Raw genomic sequence first — 15,221 nt, forward strand, 5'->3', positions numbered from 1 at the left:
AACGGCGGAAGTCTTTTGTCCTCTTTACATACGTGCGCACGGCTCATCTCACGTCCAACTTGTGCCACTCACGCTCCTTAGGGTGAGAAGGATGGGGACAGAAATTGGGCAAAATAATCTCTTGAGTCCTGTGAAACAGAGAGTTAATTTTTGGAGTAAAGGACGGGTCAAGCCTCAGAATTACTCTGTCCGGGTGAACTACACACAGATCCTCCCTGACAGAAAGAGCTGCCAGCTCGGATACCCTGCGAGCGGATGTAATAGCCTCCAGGAAGGCAGTTTTGATGGTGAGGTGGCGCAGACTGGTCTTTCTCAAAGGCTCAAATGGGGCTTTTGTCAGAGCCTTAAGCACAAATGGAAGGTCCCATGACGGATACCGGTGAACAGCTGGAGGGCTGATGTTCGCAGCTCCCTTGAGAAAGCTCTTGATCTGAGGATGCTGACTCAGAGAGCGAGAGGAGCCCCTAGCCAGGATAGTGGACAGCGCTGCAACCTGACGTCTAAGGGTGCTGACCGCAAGTCCTTTATCTAGACCCTCCTGCAAAAAGTCTAGGGTCTGAGGGATCGAGGCTGATGAGGCCTCTATGTCTCTAGTCTTGCACCACTATGAGAATGCGGCCCAGGTGGTATCGTAGATTCTAGTAGTAGAAGGCCTCCTGGACGCTTGGATTGTTCGAATGACCTGGTCAGAGAACTTCTGCTTCCTCAGGAGCTCCCCCTCAAGTGCCAAACGGCTAGCTGTAGCCACTGGGGCTCCTGATGGGTGATGGCCCCCTGGCTGAGGGAGATTTGGTCCCGAGGGATTCTCCACGGTCTCTGAACTGAGAGACTGACCAGGTCTGCATACCAGGGCTTTCTGGGCCAGAAGGGAGCCACCAGGATGAGGTCTGCCTTTTCGGCCAGGAGCTTGTTCACCACCTGAGGAATGAGCGGAAGTGGAGGGAAGGCATACAGTAGTCTCTGAGGCCACACTGACCTCAGTGCGTTTGTTCCCTCCGCCTGGGGCAAGTGGTAGCGACTGAAGAAGCGTGGGAGATGTGTGTTGTTGTGTGTGGCAAACAGGTCTACCTGTGGTTTGCCGAATCTCCTCACGATCTGCTGGAACAGGTCCGGGTGCAGGCGCCACTCCGAGTGGTCGATGCGTTGGCGACTCAGCCAGTCTGCTTCCCGGTTGCTTACGCCGGAGATGTGATCTGCACTGAGAGAAGCCAGATGACGTTCTGCCCACCTGCCCAGAGCTTCCGCCTCGAGCATGAGGGCCTTTGATCGAGTGCCCCCTTGTCGGTTTATATGTGCTTTTGTCGCCACATTGTCTGTCATTAACAGTACATGAGCCCCTTTTACTAGAACGGAGAACCTTCTCAGTGCGAGGCGAGCTGCCCTCAGTTCCAGCCAATTGATGCTGTGGGCAGCCTCCCTCTGAGTCCATCGGCCTTGGGCTAGGTGACCCTGACAGTGGACGCCCCACCCAGGAGACTGGCGTCTGTGGTGACAACTAGTCTTTCCGGCTCCTTGAACAAGCAGCCCTTCTTGACTGCCTTGGACCTCCACCATGCCAGGGACCGGATCACCTTTCGTGGGAGCCGAACCCGTCTGTGTGAGTTGCTGGCCTTGGCCCTCTGCATGGGTAACAGGAACCACTGCAGCTCCCTGGCGTGGAGACGAGCCCAGGGAACCACCCTCAGGCACAATATCATTATCCCCAGGAGCTGGGACAGCTGGATGATTGGTACCGACCTAGCAAGGCTGCAGTGTTTCACTCTGCGTCTCAGGTTGGACAGCCGGTCTGGAGAAAGAAATACCTGGCAGGAGGTGGAGTTGATGACTGCACCCAGGTGCTGTATACAGGTGGACGGCCGGAACTGGCTCTTCTCCATGTTGACAGAGAAGCCATGGTGCTGCAGGGTCTGCACAGTTAGAGAAACATCGCGGTGTGCCTGCTTGGTGGTGAGAGAATGAATAATTATATCGTCCAAATAACATTCCAGACGAACCGGATGACTGCGGAGATGAGCCGCTAGCACTGCCAGAATCTTGGTAAATGTTCTGGGCGCAGATGATAGCCCGAAGGGAAGTGCCCTGTAACAGAACCTCAGGAACCACCTGTGGGCCACATGGATGGGGACATGCAGGTAGGCCTCTTTGAGATCTATTGATGTCAATAGGTCCCCCTCCCTCACACAGTCCAGGATGGAGTGAAGTGACTGCATCTTGAATCTCTTGTAAGCCAGATGCTGATTTATACTTTTGAGGTCCAAGATGGCTCTCCACCCCCCTGAACTATTGGGCACAAGGAAGAGGATAGAATAGAAGCCCTTCCCCTGCTGATCCCTGGGGACTGGCTTTATCGCCTCTATCTCTAGGAGATGGCGGATTTCTGCTCTCATGCGCTCCCTCTTCTCTGGGTTCCTGGGGGTAGGACAATGAAGAAACTTCCTCCGGGGAAAGGTTAGAAAGTCCAGGACAAGGCCCCTCCGAATGGTGTTGAGGACCCACTTGTCCGATGTTATCTCCTCCCACCTGTCGGCGTACAGCCGCAGCCGACCCCCGATGGGAGGAACCCTGCGACTGTCACTTTCCCTTACGAAAGGGACGGGAGCTACCACTGTTGTTTCCGCCTCCTCGGAATGTTCTCCGAAAGGAAGACTGGGATTGGTTGGCACGAGCACCGAAGGATCTGCCTTGGTGCCTATCCGCCCCCTGCCTGAAAGGGTCTCTGGTAGGAAGAAAGGTGAGAGGATTGCCCTGTTTCCTGACTCCTGTAAGGTCTCTTACGAAAGGACCCCGCCCCTTTCCGGTCACCCCTTTTAAGGGTTGCCGGAAGGATCTTGCGTTTGTCTTTGGTTTCGGTGACAAACTTGTCCAGAGCCTCTCCAAACAGAAGGCCTCCCTTAAATGGGGCCGAAGCCAGCTTCCATTTGGCTTTCATTTCGGCTTGCCAATGTCTAAGCCATAGGAGGCGGCGTGAAGTGATATTAGAAGCGAGGGCTCTGAATGAGAATTTGGCTAGGTGGCATCCGCCGAGTACTCGACAGCGGTAATAATTTTGGTTAACTCATGGCGCCATCTAGACTTCCTGGGTGGTGGCCTAGACCTGAGCTGGCGTAGCCAGAATAAGGTGGCCCTGATAAAGAAGGAGGCAGAGGTGGATGCCTTAATGGCCCAGGCAGACGCCATGTGCGTTTTCTGACACGCCTTTTCTGACCTTTTATCTTCTGCCTTTAGTCCCTCTAGGAGCTCAGCTGGCAGGTTTGAGTTGGAAGTTAGAGACACAACCGGGGCATCTACTTCAGGGAATTTCAGGATATCCTCCATTTTCCCCTCCAGGGCATACAGTGTCCTGCCCCCCCCCCCCACTGGGGTTGGTTAGCGTGCCTGGCTGTAGCCACTGGCGCTGCACCGCGTCCATAAAGAGGTCAGGCACAGGGATAACCTCAGGTGTTTCTATTGTCTCTTTGAATAGGCCATGCTTGTGATCCTTGGATGTAGAAGCCTGAGCAGCCTCAGGCCTGGAAGTGGGGCCTAACTCTGTGGCCGTCATGGCTTTGTGTAAGATTGATTTGAATAAGGACGGCTTAAACAGGCCAGTGAAGGCTGGTTTGTCAGAGGTAAGGTTTTCGTCTTCAGAAAGCACGAAAATTTCCCCTTCTTCCTGCTCAGAACTTGAAAGCCCAGAGTGAGATGGGCTGGAAGATGCAGAAGAGGATACAGGCTCTTTGGAGGTGGAGGCCTTAGGCCTGCGCTTTTCCTTTGGGGCCTTGCTCTTGCGAGAGCCCCTGCGTTTAATGCCCTCAGCTATCCCTTGGGAAATGACTAAGGAAATTACCTCCCTCATCTCATCAGAAAGAGCAGGGCCTTTACCCCTCTTCAGTTTCTGCTTGCTGGGCCTGCGATGGCTAGGCCTGCCTGAGCTGGATTCACCCTTTTCACACTGGGAATCCTGAATAGAATCACGTTCCTCTCCAATGGAGGAGCTAGGGGAGTCGGGGTACCCCCAAGAAGCTTCTGGAGACGGATCCCTGGACCTTTAATCATCCCCAGACAAGAATTCACTGTCCCCAGGGGATTGGGCCTCACGATCAGGGGAAGCTGACTCCCTGCTGCGATGGTTCGGGCTAGGTTCTGGCTGATGGGGCCTAGAAACCTCCCTGGGATCCACTGTGGCTCTTGGTGAAGACCTTTCATTGGAGCCCTTGTGCCCTTTGCCTTTTTTCACAGAGGGATCCAGCTTGCTGCGCTTGCTGGAGGGCCCTGCCTGTTCCCCTAAGGCCTCCCTGCATTCCTCTGCCATTTTCAGGTCACCCACGAGGCCTGGAAGATAGCTGGAGCTGGGATGGGCACGCACTGGCCGAGGAGGCTCAAATGCGCTCGCAGAATCTTCAGGAGGGAAGGGCCGCCTGGGGGTCGGATTCCTTCCTCCCACTGCCCTCGGTTCCCCGAGACTTAGCTTTGTAATCAGGAGGGAGAGACTAGCTGGCTCCCCAGGCTAATCTCCAGCCTCCCTGCGGCGTTCTGCAGTCGCTGAGGGCTGGCTGAGGCTCCGCGGAGGCTGTCTGGGCTCTCCGCTTCTCCTTCTTTCACCAAAGGCAAGGCTGGAGGGAATCAGTTCTCCACACGAGCCGCGCGTTCTCTTCTCCTCAACGCGCTCCGAAGCGATCCAAAATGGCGGTGGCTCCTCCCGCTCTTTTTTGCCTGACAGCCTTAAAAGCGCGCGAAGGTTCCAACCGTCGCTGCTGTTGCCGGGCAGAATCGAGCAGCCGAATGGCCCCTAGCTAGAAGGCCTGCAGGCTCCCAAACCTCCGTTTGAGAGAATTTTCCTCTGGGGCTCAGTTGGGGAAGGTCTGCCACCACCCCTGCCGCTCCTGCCACTCGCCAGCCTCCGCTGGGCGAGGGGTTACAGTCCCCTGAAGCGCTTGCGACCAGCAGCTTCAGGGAAGCCTGGGTGCCCTCTTAAAGCAACACAAACCTCCAAGGCATTAATTTTGCCAGTTCTTGCAACAGATATAATTTTCTCTAATATGAGAATCCAAACGTGGTCCAAAGTGGGAAATTTTCCAGCCTATCTGACCTTAGACTGGAGCTCTCCCAAAACAGTCCCAACGGGCGGACTGAGTTTTCGAACTGAGCATGCAGAGGAAAAGGGAGGCGTGGTCAACTAAAAAACATCACTCAGTCCAAGGTCAGATAGGCTGTGTTAACCCAGCATTGGACTCTCCGAGCAGTGCACTGGAGAACAGTAACAATTTATTAACACTGTAGAATTAAGGCTGAGAAAGGAAATTGTAAGAATTAAGCATTATTTCTAAAAGCAGTAATTAGAAATATTAATCTTTCACCAATTCAAATATACAGGTGTGGCATTGTTTATTCATGGGATTCTGTTTCAACTGAACCATGAATAAGCCTGTGAAAAAGCATAATGTGCTTATGTGAAAAAGCTTGTCAGTCATTTTGTGCATGCATTAAGATACATAATGGACACTCTAGAAGAGATCTACATGGCAAATACTAAATACACAAAATGTTTTATCCCATACAAAAAGTTCTGCCCTGCATTTTCCAGGAAGACATCCTTTCTCTTCTCTTCATAGCTATTGACTATTGGTAAAGTTATAATTACAAATTGGTCAAATTAGCAAGCTTCAAATTCTGCAGATTGATAACCATTTTGCAACACTTTCTAATTGAACTGTGTTGTGAATAATACAAGAATACAGGAAACATTTTATAATAGGGTTATCATATTCTAGTTAACTTGATATTTTTAACAAAATAATTTCAAAAGTTTTAGTTGGAATTAGGTTTTCTCCAACGGTAAAGAAATATGCTGCAACCCTTAGAATATTGTTATTGCTTTATATTTTCAATATAAAAAGACTCAGACAAATTATTACAATACAGCTACACCATAACCAGAGTTATGTAATAGCATATGATATAGAACAGATTGATTTTGAACAATTTTCTTCATAAAACTAGTATGCATTCTCTCATGTGTTATACAGAAAAGAGACATTTCCAATATGCTACCAATGAAACCATCCCCAAATGTTCTATTAAATTATCAGAATAACTACTAGTAATCAATTAAACTAATACATTTAACATTCAAGACTTAAGATTAAAATGCCACCCTGAAATCACCAGATGGATATTTATATGGTTCATTAACTGGTTAATGAACAGGTGACAAAACAAAGTAGAAATGCATAATAGAGAATGAAACAATTCTTCAACCATATTTGGATTCCTTTATGTAAATAATGTTACCAACAATTATCCTTGCTGAATTTATGAGCAAATATGTTTCTAATTTAGGAACTGGCAAACTCCAGAATAAATGCTAAAGCCCTTAAATAAAGCAATTTTTAAATCACCAGTATTTGTGAGATACTGCAGATTTTTTAAAATGCCTGCGCCAGTGTGTCGCATTGTATGGTGTTCCAGGAACAGAAACAGAAAAGATGACCAAACACTGGGCTAGACAGTGAAAAACTCAGGGGGTAGTAAAGTATCAATGTTTGAAGAAGACTAAAAAGAAATGAATGTGCAAGCAGACTGTTTACTGCTCTTAAGAGGGTAGATGAATTGGAAATGGAAAACAATGTTAATATATGGATTGGGGAAGGAGGAAAATAATGCTTAACAATGAAGACTGATAGTTGTGAATCCTGTAGAATTATGTTGTGACATGATGTTCTACTTCATTCTAGTTTTTCTAGCATATTACATTAACAACTGAATCTTTCCTCTTGATGCTAATTATAAAACAAAAATAAAAGGGTCATAGAAAATTGTTTTACAAACTTCAAAGGCAACAGATTTAGGAGAAATAATTGCTTACATATTCCAATTATAACTTTCAATTACAATCAGTGGACTGAATAAGATTTGAATATTGGAATAGTTTTTATCCACCCACAATGAAAATTTCTCACCTCTGGTAACATCAGAGCATCTTGTCTGAGATCCTTACGAGTGTGTGACAAAATAAGAGCCAAGACTTCTACTGTTTTTCCAAGGCCCATCTCATCTGCTAATATTCCTCCAGGCCAACAAGGCCCAGCAACAGGTCGATCACGGATTACACTGAAAATAAAATAAATATAGATTTTTGTTACAAATTCAACCGACCTACTGAATTCAACATTTAGAATTCTAAATACATCATCAGTTACACTCAATTATTTCAATGTTCTGCTTTTGGACATAACATTAAAGCAATCTATTCTTACCAGCCAGTAAAAGGATTATAATAGAGCTTCAGCCCATCTAGAGTAATACATTCTCTCCATAAGTAGTGGAGGGCATTATCTGATGAAAGAAAAGAACAAGGCAATGAGATTCATTGAACTTCATATCTCCTTAAACTTGAAGGTGCAAACTGAAGTTCTGAGGAAGGACATTCCTCATTATATGCAATCATTTTAACTAAATTAGTACTTGATGTAAAAATACAGGTAGTCATCACTTACTGACCGAAGCTAAGACCGACAACTCTGTGGCTAAGCAAAACGTTGTAAAGTGAAACCATACCAACATATGAGATCAGTTCCAGCTGTGATCAAGTGATTCACCAGTGGATGTTACGCACAATGGCTCATGACTGCAACTTGCAACTTTGTGCTAACTGCAATCCTTCCCCACAATATAAAAGCACTCCATAAAATCTCTTCTTACAATGTTTGTGTTTCTAAAACTGTTTGGAATCTCTCTGAGTGGCTATTCTTAACTAGAGGGCTCCATGGATTATTAAGGGGGTGTCATTTTTTAAAGAAACAAATGCTAGATTAGAATGTCACTCTTGATACGTTTAAGGACTGCTTATTTAATATACAACAGTTTATATGTTGACCTTTCTATTGATCTACTATGTAGGCTGACCATTGTATTTGCTAATATTTTTTTTAGCCAAAAAAAGGATCTAACAAACTCCTCATAGTACATGATCATGTATTCTACTATTAACATGTTCAATATATATGTATACATCTTGCTATATTGAGATACTTACCATTGGTAGGTATATTTCTAAAGTTCTCACGTTGCAGCATCCAATTTACAGCCTCACTTTGATATGGCCTGAGAACAGGAATCAATGCAGAATGTTGTACATTTTCCTTTAAAAAATGTAACTCTTTTTGGTGTACATGCCTCACATAATCATACAGCTCTTCAATATTTTGCCGTTCTATATCTCTATCAGATTCCTCATCTTCTTCCAGAATGTCTAAAAAATGTGCAATGTTATTGGCTATTAGTAACATTATAAATATTTTAAGTACATAAGAAATAAAAAGATGAAAAAATATCTGCATACTAAAAACATAATAATTGAGTGCAACAATGCTTTCAGGCTTTCAAGGAGGGATAAGAAAACAACACCTCAAAATACAAATACATGAACAAATGTCTGATGAAACAATGATGTTGTGAATTGACTACAAAAAATATATGGTGGTATTTAAGTTTGTGAACCTATTTGAATATTGAATTTTCAATATTTCTCTATAAATATGACTTAAAACAGTGTCTGTTTTCCCTACAAATCCTAAAACTAGATAAAGAGAACGAAGTGTGTCTGAGAATGCATTTGGCAGCATCTTGACTGAAATGTTAATGAGATGAAAACAAATTGAAAGTGGTAGTATGGTTTTTTGCTGGGCAGAAGACGCAGACCAGATTCTTGTTCTGCTATTCACTGAGAAAGTTAATTTATTGAACTTGTATTGATTTTTAAAAAGTGTACAATAAAGTGAATAGCCTTGAATTAGAGAATCTTTGTTTGAATATAGAGTTGAAGGTTGATTGCTGAATTGGATTTATTTAGATTTGGAAGACTACCTGACTCCCAAATAATTCTGGGCAACTCACATTGTTAAAAAAAAAAAGGAGGGGGAGAGAACAATTAGATAAGAATCATGCAAGATTCCATATAACCATATTTATAAGATTACACACACTTCCACAAAACACCCAAACTAATGATAATATTCCAAATTGTCTGTAATAATATTGTCACTACTCCAAATATATCTAGTTCATTCTCTTTAATTTCTTAGGTGCCAAATTTATATTGAAGAATTGACCAAAAGCTGCAATTCCTAAAAGAATTTTAAGTAAATGGCCAAAACTTAATATAGAAAAAACTGGCAAACAAACAATGGCACAGATTCTACCAGAATTCATAATTAACTGATAATGTCATTCATAAACACATTTTTAAGGATCTGGCCTGAAAAATATGATTACCTGGAATTGCAAAGTGATAAAATATTTCCATCAGTTTCTGAAGGAGTTGATTGGCCTTCCTTATTCTTCCCCCACCATCGCTAAGGAATTCTAACTTACTTATGCCAAGTTCAAGAAGATATATTCCAACCTGTGAATTAAATGTTCATGAAAAAATGTTCAAACAAACTTTAGAATACACAATAAAATGTGGGAAAAGTAATTTAATATAATTAGGAAATAAGCAAAGAAGAATAAAAATAACAACAAATGAAATCAATAGTGAGAATATTAAAGCTGCCTTTCTCAATCTAATTTTACTCAAATATACTGAACCAATTCTTAAAACAATTCATCAAGACTGGTTGGAATATGAGAACTAACATATTTATAATGAAAGGGATATCAGGTTATACAATAGTTCATTAAAAATAGTGTAAGTAATTTAACAGGCTAAGTTATAAAGATATGAGAGGTCCTTGGTGCTCTCTGAGCTGGCTTTTGTTCTTGCAGAAGTTTCATTACCCAAACTAGGCAATATCATCAATGTTAGTAAGGAGTGGCTTACCTGCCAGTGTTGGTGGGGTGGTCTTAGAGATTCTTTGGTTGGGCTGTTTGCTCTTGGCTTCTTTGGCAGTTTCTTGACCCAAACAAAGAATTTCTAAGACTACCCCCACCAACACTGGCAAGCAAGCAAAATATAAAGCTGAGAGCACACAGCACTCCTTACTAGCACTGATGATGTTACATAGTTTGGGTAATGAAACATCTGCAAGAAAACAAGCAAGCACAGAGAGCACTAAGGACCCCACATATTAACCAGAATTGGAAAAAGTGCTTGTCTTTTCTTCTTACAAATTCACTCTGGTTGCCTTAATAAAAGCCTCACACATCACAATGCAAATTAAACAAAGAGGTTTTAGCACAGGTTTCTGCTTAGATCCCCACTAGGGTCATTGCCTAAGGGAAAGCTATGCTTTCAGTGTAATTAGGCATTGTCCAGACTATTTCCTTTATTAGTTATAATATATTTTAATATTTTCCTAAAAATTGAAATTATAACTATTATTTGTGATTCGCAAGGAAGTATATTCCAATTATTAACTGCAAGAGAAAAGAAAGCTGGACACATCCTATTAACAAAGCAAATGGTCTTGAACAGTGGATCTCAACCTTCCTAATACCGCAACCCTTTAATACCAAGTTCCTCATGTTGTGATGACCCCCAACCATAACATTATTTTCTGTTTTCCGTATTTTTTTAAAAATATGTGTTTTCCGATGTCTTAGGTGTCCCCTGTGAAAGGGTCATTCGACCCCCAAAGGGGTCCCAACCCACAGGTTGAGAACCGCTGGTCTTGAGAATCCTGGATGAAGATAACTAAAGGCTAAATATATTTAGTGAAGGAGGCTCATAATTAAATACCAAAGAGTTATTGCCATGAACCATAATGTAATTAATAATATAATAGCAATAGCAATAGCAGTTAGACTTATATACCGCTTCATAGGGCTTTCAGCCCTCTCTAAGCGGTTTACAGAGTCAGCATATTGCCCCCAACAACAATCTGGGTCTCATTTTACCCACCTCGGAAGGATGGAAGGCTGAGTCAACCCTGAGCCAGTGATATTTGAACAGCCGAACTGCAAAACTGCAGTCAGCTGAAGTAGCCTGCAGTGCTGCATTTAACCACTGCGCCACCTCGACTCTAATCACTGCGCCACCTCGGCTTTAATCAATGATTTGCATTTCATTTTCCATGATATAATAATTGCTATAAGTGGTATTTAAACTAGCAGAGTAGGAAAAATAAATAAGCTGTTTCACAGTTTCAATGAAATGCAGTAATGGTATTGAGGGAGTTAAACTGAAATTAAAGAAAATGTTAGAAAAGCTAATAATTAACTTATAAAATGTGGTTTGTTCACTTTCTAACTTTTTTAAAAAATAATAAAATTTGCTAAATTTAAAAAATGTTAATGATTTTGTAAAAGAATTGTTTATAACAATATGGCTATATCAAAAGCATTTCCTTTTTAATTAGTTAGTAACTTATATTATATACACACAAACACACATTAATTTACTTAGTAAAGATTTCAGTTAAAGTTAAAAGCCGATTTACAGGTAAAGAATTCCTCAAGCTTAAAGAAATAGGCAAGTTATAAGTCTGTATAATAAGTTATAGTTCCTCTACAGGAAGGAAATTTTATTAGCACATGCCAACAGAAAATTTAAAGCATATGAAAACTGTATTCATATAGGAGGGGGGGGAGGGGAGGGGGGGTTGTATGTTTAAAACGGCATTTGTATCTGTATGTTTTACTTTATATTGTTATGTATGATTTGTCTTGCTTATGTCGTTGTATTTTTCTTTCTGTTTTTTAAAGGTAATAATGTTTAATAAAAATTATATTTAAAAAAAAAGTAAATTAAAAATTAAAAAATAATAATAATAATAATAATAAAAAAAGAAAACTGTATTCTCTAAGATGCTGGGGCAAATCTTTTTATTATTTTAGGTGTCATAATTAACATTTTATTCAGAGATGCTAGTTAATAGATCCTGCAAAAGAATAAAATCTAGTAAAATCTATTATATATATATATATAGAATAAATTGAACTGAAGAAAAGATTCCTGTCTTTGATACTAACATATTTTCCATGTACATATAAAACACATTAGTCACAATATTCTATTCAAGCACCTTTCTACATATTCTTACTTTCAAATATATTCAGCAGTAGATATATTCTATTAATTATATAAATTTACTACCTTTACAGAACGAGTATCTCCAGAACTTTGATACAGTACAATTATTTTTTTCTTCTGCAGCCACATTAAATTTTCCATAATTTCATTATTTAAAGATGATTCAACTAAAACATCTAGTTCGTAAATACTCGGTAATGATTCTTCCCCTTTGTCCACTTTTATAATATCATTTTCATGGACAAGAAGATGCAGATGATCACTAAATTCTGCTGTCATCAAGGTCAGCCCTTTTTTCTGGATATTGCCATTTAAATGTTGTTCAGGAAGAAGCTGGAGTGTAAATTCTCCAAGCAAAGTTTTCCAGGGAGAATCAGGCTGATAAGGAAGTATCAAGATATTTAGCTGTATTGCTATAGATAGCAATGGATGACAAGAATCTTCTACTTCATCTAAGACTGTTGAGAAATTTGGGGATTTGGTGTTCTTTTCTCTGTGAGTCAAGTCTTCATCCGCACTATCATCATTTATCACAATATGTACAGCAGAAGTTGAACTTGTACCAGCAACAGGATGGTCTTCATCCATGACATCTACATCTATCATGTCATTTTTTTGGTCATCATGCATATTCCAGCAGAGTTGCTTCTTTTTTTCTTCATTCATCCTCATGGGAGGAGCACACTTTCGACGGCGACTCATTTTGATAGTTCACCACTGCTAAAAGCTGTAACATAGATAAATGCCAGTCAACTTAGGAATGGAGCATTATATTTTGATTTAAAAAGAATCTGGAACATTGGCCAAAGATTTATTTTAGACATATCTTCTAGTAATAAACCTTGACCCCCCTCCAGACTTGTTCACTTTGGGGTTCAGCATCAGAACTTTTGGTCTGTGAAAAAGCTAGTCTTTTCATGGAATTCAGAGAAATTGCTTTTAAAAGCACATCTCATTTGTTATTTTACTTTCAGAAGTATATCAGAATGAATACATCTTATGGTCTCTAGGATACTGTTCCAGAAAACATAGAAATGCATTATCCAAGGCAATACATTAAAAATCTTTGTATTACATGTGCTTATTGGCATTTATCTTTTCCAGACACATCTTAACAGTACTATTTGTGTGTGTCTGTGTGTGTTTGAGAGGGAAAGGGGGGGGGGAGAGAATGTGAAGTAGTAAGAAAACATGGCCAAGAATTTGAAATAATATTAAAATCTAGTCAATTCTTCTGCCTTTGCTTTTACTGGATCAGAAAAACACTAACTTTTGTCACTCTTAGACATAATTACCATTTAATGCTTTTTGAGACTAAATGTTTAAGGGGTCGTGTTTAAGGGATCACAGAATGGTGGTGTTCCAATTCTTTCTTATATTTTCTCAGTCGTTTATGTAATATCATTTATAAAATTAAAAAATTGCTTCCTAAAGGTGAGGGAATAATTGCAGAATGTACAAATTGCTAGAGCCTCCAATCCTTGCTAACTTTTAAAGCTTTTCGGCATATTTTCACTCCAATTCTCATTCTGTCTTTACAACTTACTGATCTTATTTATTTATTTATAGGCTTAATGGGCTATCCATTCACTAGATAACTAAAAGTCACTTGGTTTCACTTTTTTTAAGGCATGCTGATGAGACACAATATGGCCTCAAACAACTGAGGTAATATATCTGCTTTGCATCGGCAATCTTGAAAAGTTTTTCATTCTGATTTGTCTTTTCTGTGCAGTAGACTGCTACCGAAAACCCAAAAAAGAGTAGGCTGAAGAGGCAAAGTTGCTTTTTCAAGAGGCAACTGGACTTTCTGGCTTTTCTTTGATGACATTTGCTTCTCATAAAAGGAGCTTCTTCAGCTCTGATGGTGGGGAATGGAAGGACTTATACTCCTTGCAGACAGCTGGTCATTTGACTTCTTTTAGTGAAAGCAACAGGATGCATTCTTTTTTCATTAAAAAAATGCAAATGACCACAGACGACAGAGAATGAGGTGGCTGGATGGAGTCACCGAAGCAGTAGGCATGAGCTTAAATGGACTCCAGAGGATGGTATAGCACAGGAAGGCCTGGAGGAACGTTGTCCATGGGGTTGCGATGGGTCGGACACGACTTCGCAACTAACAATAACAACAAAGTAACAAGTTGTTTTAAAGTGTAACTATAAGTAGATGTTTCCATCACATCCAAAGGGAGGGGCGAGAATACAACACGTTTATTTCAAGTCAACTTCCTAGGGCCCCGTGAGGCACAGGCGGCTGTCCTTTCACTGCACTGCAGGAATGCAAAGAAGCCTGGTGCCGGGTGTACACAACGAAGAACCTAAGAGATTATCTCCTCTTTTCGCAGACACCGAGAGGCAGGCGGTCAGGGAAAAACCGCCGGGAGATACGGAGACAACAGAAGACGGGGAGGAAGGGGGGGGATACAAAGGCTTCGGGGCCGCCGCTGCTAGTGGCTGGAAGCACCGGAAAGAGACGAAATGAAGCTGCCGAGAGATGCTCCTCGGACCAACGTACCTGACAGTTCAAGTAGCTTGCACTCCCTTCTGGATGTCCCTTCAGGAAACCGCGCCTCTGGCCGTCGTAACCGACCAACCGCCTCCGAACGGACCACCGCGGAAGGACGGGGGGAGGAGGCGTACCAGCGAACGTCCCCTTCTCCCTCCCCCTCCCCAGGCGAAACCAAAGCCAGCAGGTATATGCCAACCGATAGGCTGCAAAGGCCCAGACAGGCTCCGCCCTCGCCGGCTGGCGCGCGGGCGCCGGAGATGTGACGCCGTAGCGTCCTGAGTCGTGCGTGCCCGCGCGTGTTCGGCCGTCCGGGAGAATGTCGGTTTGATTTGGGGAGGACGAGAGGGGAAGGGGTGGCGAGCTGCTGCAGCGCCTCCTCTCGGTTGGTTCTGCGGTAGAAGGTTTGAAATTTAGCGCGAGCTAAAAGACGGAGGGATCTCCGGGAAGAAGTCGCTTCTTCAATGCGATTGTGCCCCGTGTGTGCTTTTTAGGGGCTGAAATATACTAAAATAGCTGTAGGCTTGGCAGATCTCGAAAAAGCTATAAACGTGGTCGGACTTGTTTAATATTTGAATGAGAGGCTGTGGGAAAATCCAGGAGGAGAAATAAACAAATAAATCAATTTATTCGTACCCATTTACTGTGTTTATATTTATGTTTATACTTATACCTGTTATTTTTTTACATGTTTGACAAAATAAATAAACAAACTTAATTGCCCAAAAAAACCCCGCGCGAACATAAATTAAACAAGTTCGA

At 42.1% G+C, this 15,221-nt stretch overlaps 1 protein-coding gene across 4 annotated transcripts in view; it reads right to left on the reverse strand.

Moving 5' to 3' along the window:
• The window catches only part of SHPRH (SNF2 histone linker PHD RING helicase), a 61,723-nt gene extending 47,015 nt beyond the window's left edge, over positions 1-14,708 (reverse strand). For 3 of the 4 annotated variants that reach the window (XM_032215405.1, XM_032215404.1, XM_032215406.1), the window contains exons 1-5: positions 12,014-12,652; positions 9,253-9,382; positions 8,015-8,230; positions 7,236-7,314; positions 6,939-7,089 (exon numbers count right to left, since the gene is read on the reverse strand). In XM_032215405.1, coding sequence (XP_032071296.1) covers positions 6,939-7,089; positions 7,236-7,314; positions 8,015-8,230; positions 9,253-9,382; positions 12,014-12,652 — 1,215 coding nt within the window. Of the gene's footprint in view, positions 1-6,938; positions 7,090-7,235; positions 7,315-8,014; positions 8,231-9,252; positions 9,383-12,013; positions 12,678-14,468 lie in introns of those variants that run through there. The other variant, XM_032215403.1, reaches the window with a different exon arrangement.
• Between the last annotated feature and the right edge of the window lie 513 nt (positions 14,709-15,221).

The sequence above is a fragment of the Thamnophis elegans genome, chromosome 4, assembly GCF_009769535.1.
Source record: "Thamnophis elegans isolate rThaEle1 chromosome 4, rThaEle1.pri, whole genome shotgun sequence".
NCBI lineage: Eukaryota > Metazoa > Chordata > Lepidosauria > Squamata > Colubridae > Thamnophis > Thamnophis elegans.